General features: G+C 34.6%; 1 protein-coding gene across 1 annotated transcript; it reads left to right on the top strand.

The window, feature by feature from the left end:
• On the top strand, positions 5,840-7,027 carry LOC109232803 (EPIDERMAL PATTERNING FACTOR-like protein 5). The gene is made up of 2 exons (XM_019398527.1): positions 5,840-6,163; positions 6,734-7,027. The coding sequence occupies exons 1-2, from the start codon at positions 6,025-6,027 to the stop codon at positions 6,943-6,945; spliced, it is 351 nt and encodes a 116-aa protein (XP_019254072.1). The 5' UTR covers positions 5,840-6,024; the 3' UTR covers positions 6,946-7,027.

Genomic DNA, 7,439 nt, shown 5'->3' with positions numbered 1-7,439 from the left:
CTTTTTTAGCTAAGAGAGGAAACTTCAATTGCGCTTGCATCCAATGCTAAAATTTAAGGGCCTCTTTTTCCTTTTTTGCTGAAGTACATGATTGATAATTTGCCTTATTAGACGGTGTCGAGGCAAATATTGGCATACTATATGAATAAAGATGACATAGAATATTGTGTTTTCTAAGCTCGTGTGAACATCATTGAGACTTTGAGAAACATTTCTATTTGTAGTTATTGTTCTTAAAGAAAAGGTTAAAAAGAAAAGAAATTTTGATACTTTAATATAAATATTTTACGTCTCTAAACTACACAGTACACACCATTGGATTTTGCTACCACTGGAATTTAGTTATACTTATAGCATGCATGCGGGGCATTTTGTAATATGGATTTGTTTTCATTTATTAGATGACTGCTTTACTTTTAGCTTTTTTCTGAGGCATAGAAGAAGTTGATTCTGATCGAGGTAAATGAATTGGGGATTCATACCCGAAAAGAACAACGAGCCAGTAGAGGAGAGAAACAAGAAAGCAATAAAACATGAATTAAGCGGAACAACAGAAAGTCAAATGAAAATAAAAATCATTTGGGAAAACAAAAAGGAAGAAGAGGAGGCAGCAAAGAAAACAAAGGTCAAAATAATAATCGAACAAGATCAGCTAAGAAACAGCGAAATGTCAACACTCAATAGTATGCGAGCATTCCGGTACGAAAAAGCTCGAGATTTGGTTGGTGTTCAGTGTAACGCTTGTGACGCCTATGCTTTGCAAGCCTACATAGGGTACAAGATCGACCAGAATAATTTAAGTGGAGTTCCCGCAGAATGAACTCCGGGAAGGTAGAGTAGAAATTAGTATGAGAAAATATGCTAAAGTAGTCAAAATAAATGAACACGTTCAATTCAATAAAAAAAGAAATCTTTTTCTCCAATTCATTTTTTTTTCTTACGATACGATACTCAAATCTAGATTCTTGTAATTATGATTCAAGTGAAGAAAAAGTAAATCTATTTATTTCGGGCTTTAAAACCAATAGTTCTGAGATTGACAATAAGTTCTTTCAAAATTGACTATTTACCCCTCTGTTAGAGGTGTTCTAGAAATGTCTGCCATCAAGTAAATAGCTCAACGAATTGTCTTTAAGTTCCATGTAATTAAATAAAACAAAAAAGAAATCTTATTGCTTACACCATCCATGCTATATGTGAAAGTTTTCTTTATTGGGCACAAAATTCAGAATTAATGAAAACCTTTGGCATAACTGTCAAATATATGCAGGTATCAAAACTATTCTTTAACTGAGTGATAGAGTTCACATATCTTTATATTTTTAATCTTCTTATAATAAATAAATTTTATATTATGTTGATGTCATTAAGCGTAAAAATAGAATATCAGTGGGTCGTTTGGTACGCAGACTAAATTATTCCAGGATTATAATCTTGGGATTATTATCCCTAGACAGATTTATCCCATCTGGGAGGTGGGACAATATAATCCCAAGTTTGATGGGATAAGTTGGGATATCCTGTATTAAGACTGGATTAAATTTATACCATGTTTGGTTAACGTTATAAATTTATACCATGTTTGGTCAAATGTATGAACTATTTTCAGAAATACAATTTTGAGCGGGTAAAGAGATTGTTAATGTGATGGCCCGACTAGTCGTCTTGTGTATTTGAGCCTCATTTTCCTATTTAATTTTTCGTGTGCTTGTTTATTATTTTGTGACTTGCCGGGATGGTTGGTTAGTTTCGAGAAGGCTTGTGAGTGAATATGAACACTTAGTTCTATTTTGGATAGCATAAGTTATTAGAGTTGATCAAGGTTTGACTTTTAAGTAGACGACCTAGGATTGGTACTTTGATGTTTTCAATAGGTTCGTATGATAATTTTGGACTTAGAAGTATGTTCGGATTTGAATTTGGAGGTCCCTAGAGGGTTTGACTCTATTTACCAAAAGTTAGCAATTTGAAGGTTTGGACAATTCCTAGGTCTGACCGGGCGTTGACTTTGATCTTATTGGGATCCGATTGGTATTTCAGAAGTTGACTTTAATTTTATCGGGATCCGATTGAAATTTCGGGACTTTGGTAACACTCGTTTAGTTGATTGCAATTTGTAAGTTTCGCTAGAATTTGGAATGTCTAGGCGTGATTCGAACATGTTTGATGAAGTTGGGAGCTTGGAAGTTAAGAGGTGAGATTTGATCGTCAATTCTTTGATGTTTGTTGTGGTATTTTGTGCTTATAGATAAGTCTAGCGGGAAAGGGAGGGAAATAAGGTAATAAAACTTGTTAGTATGGTTTATGGGGGCTCGTATGTGTTTCGAATTGATTCCGAACTATTTTAGTGATTATGGACAGTTCTGGTGCTGGTGTATCGCACCTATGATATTTTTTTTGTGCAGGTATGAGACCGCAAAAGCGAGGATTTGAGTCGCACATGCGAGGAAGAATTTGGGGTTAAGACCTGCAGATGCGGAGGTGTGATCGCATCTATGGTACTGTTGAAACAATGGGTTGGTCGCACCCGCGCCTTCTTAGAAGCGAGGGATGTGCGCAAATCGAAGGGACGACTGGTTAAGTGAAGCTCGCAGATGCGAGGTTTTTTTGCAGAAGCAACAGTGTTTGCCGCAAATGCCGAATCCCTAGCAAAATGGCATAATTCGAGGATTTTGTTCATTTTTCACTATTTTGAGTTTGAGTTGGCTAGAGGCAAATTTGGAAGGGGTTTTTACTAGTACTTTGAAGGTAAATAATTTCTGCTTGATTTTGATTATATATCTTATTTCTCCATGGATTATTACACTTATATTATGGAATGTGAAAGACAAATTTTAGGGGGTTTGCCTATAATTTAAGAGAGTATAATTGGGGATTTGGTCATTAATTTGGACTTGATTTTGAAATATAATCACATATTTAGACTCTTGAAACTATGGGTAGTCAGAATCTACCCCTTGACTTGAATTTTGACCATGTGAGTCTGCATTGACTTTCGGGGATATGATTAAAGATTAAAGTTTTATTATTTGGAATTGATTCCTATGTCTTTATTTGATACCGTGGTCTGTTATTTGATGAGATTTGAGTTGTTCGGAGGCCGATTTGCTAAGTTATTTTTAGAGTATTGATTCTTGCTCGTTTGAGGTTAAGTATCTTGACTAACCTTGTTGTGAGGGAATAACCCTTGGGATTTAACCATATTTGTCTAATTGAAATGTGTGGAAAGCGGCGTACAGGCGAGGAGTGAATATACAGGTGCTATATATGATTCATGACAGAATTAGACTATTTGCTTCTATTTATACCTTGTTTGAACTATGTGCTTTCTATGATTCATGTTTTAGGCATTTGTATGACTATGTGAACTTCTTGAATCATGCTAGGGATCATGTGTAGGTTTTGATTTTCTGTTTGTATGATACTTTTTATTGTACGGCGTACCCGCCTAATATGAGTTGTAGTCGTACACTTCGCACATGCATACACTTTTGCATGCTATTTTATCAATCCATGAGTATGTGATTTGATATCCGTTGTTCATATACATATATTCTTGTATATGATTTCTATGAAATGGACTGGAATGACAACACATAAGTGGTCCGTGCGGGGCGAGCTGTTATAGCACGTGAGTTGTCCGTACAATGTATGGATAAGGATTCATCCCCCTAGGTTCGTCCTCTCATATTTCTCTCTTGACGACGTACACGCGTATTATGGAAAACTGACCAGTATTTGATTTTGCATATCTTCTCCATATGCAAACACCTTGGATGTGTACGTGATTTTCGTCGTATATCTTCTCTATATGTTAGCTCTAGAATGAATACATGCCTCTATATGTATATCTTCTCTATATGTCGCTTTGATTGAAGAATTAATTCACAGTATATATCTTCTCAATACGCCAACCTGTATAACTTGTCTTGCTTATTCATGCATATATTCTCTAGATGCAACTGTCGATAATTTATTGATGTTTGACGCATATCTTCTCTATATGCCGAGCTGTTACGAAACCTGTGCATATCTTTTCTACATGCACTGATTGGCTATATATGTACTCATACTTAGATTTTGGTATTGTTGCTATGTACTTATATATTTATGAATTGAACAATTTGATAAGTGAGTATCATTGATGACTTTCATCACTATCTCGCCGAGGTTAGACTTGATACTTACTCAGTACATGGGATCGGTTGTACTCATACTACACTCTGCACTTAATTGTGTAGGTCCAGGAGTCGGACCTTGTTGAGAGTTGAGTTATTGATGTTGCGGTTGAGACCTGAGGTAGAGCTGCTTCCTGACCGCAGTCCTTACCCTCTCTTTCCATCTTTCATTACTATTGTTATTTCAGACAGTATGTTGTATTAGCAGACTTGTATTCATATATTAGAGCTCATGACTTAGTGTTACGCAGTTCTTGGGATTTGTTATACTGATTTGACATTTATCTATGATTGTTCGACTTACAAACTCATTTTTCTTCTGTATTATTATTATTATTATTCGCAATATTTTATGATTGACTTAACTAGCAAGTAGGGTTAGCCATCACTATGGTCGGTAATGATTTTGGATCGTGACAGCTAAAGGCCTGAATAAAACATGTAGTAAGTAATTTTCAATATGTATATGTAGTATTTCCTCTGTTCCAATTTATGTGATATAATATTTTTTAATTTGTCCCAAAAAAAAGGATATCTTTTGTTTTAACTTTCATAAGATAATCTATAGCTACGCAATGCTGACTGTTTTACATCACAAATTTTAAAAGTATTTTTTATTAAATACAACTATAATACAAACCCAGTGTAATTCCACGAGTGAGATCCAGAGAGGGTAGAGTGTACGCAAAGCTTACCCTTATCTTATAAAGATAGGGAGGGTTCCTATTTTTCTTTCTTAGATGGCCACATAAAATAGGACTGATGGTAGCAAGCAGAAAAGTTGTACTAAAATAGAAGGGGCCGTTTGGTAGGATGTATTAGGGGAAAATAATATATGTATTAGCTTTGGTATGATTAATCCCTTATTTGGTACTGTATTTTTCAACCTATGCATATGTTAGTTATACACCCTATTTGGTATCATCCTATGTATAACTAATACATAGCAAACCATGACATTTAGTAATACCATAGTTTTTAGTACATGGATAAGCATGTATACACCCTTGTGCAATGCATGCTATTTTTAATACACTAAACCAAGTGGATAAGAAATAATCCTAACATAACTTGTTCCAACATTACAAATAGTCTGTTTGGCCAAGCTTTTTTGAGGCAAAAGTACTTTTGTTTTTTGCCAAAAGTGCTTTTCTTCTAAAATTAAGGTATTTGGCCAAGCTATTGAAAAGAAAAAAAAGTGCTTTTGAGGAAAAACAGAAGCAGTTTTGGAGAAGCAGAAAAAAGTAGCTTCTCTCCAAAAGCACTTTTCTGAAAAGCACTTTTGAGAAAAATACACTTAGAAGCAGTTTTTTAAAACTTGGCCAAACACTAATTGATGCTTAGAAGTGCTTTTCAAATTAATTAGCCAAACACAAACTGCTTCTCACCAAAAGTACCTTTGAGAAAAACACTTTTGAAAAAAAAACACTTCTCAAAATAAGCTGATTTTTACAGCTTGGCCAAACAGGATATAATACACCTTATTTAGTACTATTCTTATATAACCTACCAAACGACCCTAAGTGAAAGCTAAAACAAGAAAGAAAAAAAGGAGAAGGTACCATTGACAAACAAACATGAGTAAATTTCTCTCTCATCTTTGTAATAAATGAATAGGCTAATTAGGGTGTATGTCTTTTGACTTGGACTGACATCTTCACACGCAACACTTTCAATAATAGAATCCAAACCCCCCACATTGAAGACAGTCTCCTCCCCTGCAGCCATCTTCCATTTTTCTTCTGAGCTTTTAATTTTGCATTAACTCTCCCTATCTCCATAGCTTAATTGTAGCAAACACTCGTCTCTATATAACTTCACTATTTTTCGCAGCTCCATTTGGGCGATGGGCGTATTACACTGCCGCCATCATCATTTCCAACACACACCCTCCTGCTTCTCTTTTGCTACCATAGCCACATTAACTTTCCTTTTGCTTACCTCTGTTGTTTCAGCTCTTCGTCTCAACCCCACACGACGACTCAGTGAGTTCACCTATTTCTCACTAATTTACGTTTTTTACATCAGGAATTTTTTTTTAATACATACTCACACCGTATTGAATTTCTATGCTATTGGTATATTTTAATTTATTGTCGTCGCTTGTAATAATATTCATTTTTGGTGAATAGTTATTTGTAATTTTCTTTTAAGCGACGTGACTGTAAAGAAGATTTACACTGTTAGTGCATAAACTCTTTGTAATGGATTTATCATCTTTCAAATTTTATTACTATATATTTTATGTTTATAGCAAGCTCGTCACTGATAGCTTGATTCTTTTTATTGAACCTAATTATATGTGAAAATATTTTTTGTTGATGAATAACGGTGATATTATAATGCACGAATTTTATATAATGTGCTGTTGAATTGTGTAATCTTCTCGTTTGAAAATTAAGCTTTTAAGAGGGGTATTATGTATACATATATATTTATTCTTGTTTAACCATTTGCAAAATATGGTGCAGAAAAACCCAAATCTGTATCTAATTAATACTCGCTAATCTGATTAATTTATATACACGTACTTAGTTATCCTTACTGCTACATAGGTGGTGAGCAGCAAGAGGTGATTGAGCGAGTTTTGATTCAGAGAAGACTGAGTGGACCGGGTTCATCTCCACCAACCTGCAGATCCAAGTGTGGAAGGTGTTCGCCATGTAAACCGGTTCGAGTCTCAATTCAACCGGGTTTTAGTTTCACTTTAGAGTACTACCCTGAAGCGTGGAGGTGCAAGTGTGGAAACAATCTATTCATGCCTTAAAAGTATATTACTCTTGTTTCTTTCTTTTTATTTGTATCTAATTTTGTCCTTCACGTCTAATTAATCACTTACTATTCTACTTTCTTCACTGCCTATAATATCGAAATGCACCACCAAAAAGCATGTACTAACTACTAAGTATCATAAACTTTGGCTATAGTCTAAATAAGAGCTTTTTATTTTTAATTTTAATTTTGTAAAGTTTTTTCCTCTGCTTATTATTCAAAGAAAAGATTCTCCAAAGAAAAGAAAAAGTCAAAAGAACCATTTTGTTGTGTAGTTGTACTGCTGATTCTTCTCTTTTTCATGCGAATGACAGAACCTTGGAAATGTAATTTTTTTTTGTTTTAGACTTCAGAGATTTGCTCTTCACTCTTTGCTCTCCCATAACACTTGTTATCTCAGCTCTCTCTTTATTTTTCGGAAAATATATTTGGACAAATTAAGAATGGCCCAAATGTTCAGAATGGGGGTATTATGGTAACTTCGCACGA

This window comes from Nicotiana attenuata, chromosome 9 (assembly GCF_001879085.1).
Source record: "Nicotiana attenuata strain UT chromosome 9, NIATTr2, whole genome shotgun sequence".
NCBI classification, from domain to species: domain Eukaryota; kingdom Viridiplantae; phylum Streptophyta; class Magnoliopsida; order Solanales; family Solanaceae; genus Nicotiana; species Nicotiana attenuata.
Note: the sequence above shows the minus strand (reverse complement) of the source record. Positions and strands in the feature narration are given on the sequence as shown.

What these genes read in the sequence shown, in the direction of transcription:
- LOC109232803 (XM_019398527.1), top strand. Translation starts at nt 6,025, where the DNA reads ATGGGCGTATTACACTGCCGCCATCATCATTTCCAACACACACCCTCC. An exon ending in CAACCCCACACGACGACTCA is followed by an intron (nt 6,164 to 6,733) that starts GTGAGTTCACCT and finishes ACTGCTACATAG; the next exon opens with GTGGTGAGCAGCAAGAGGTG.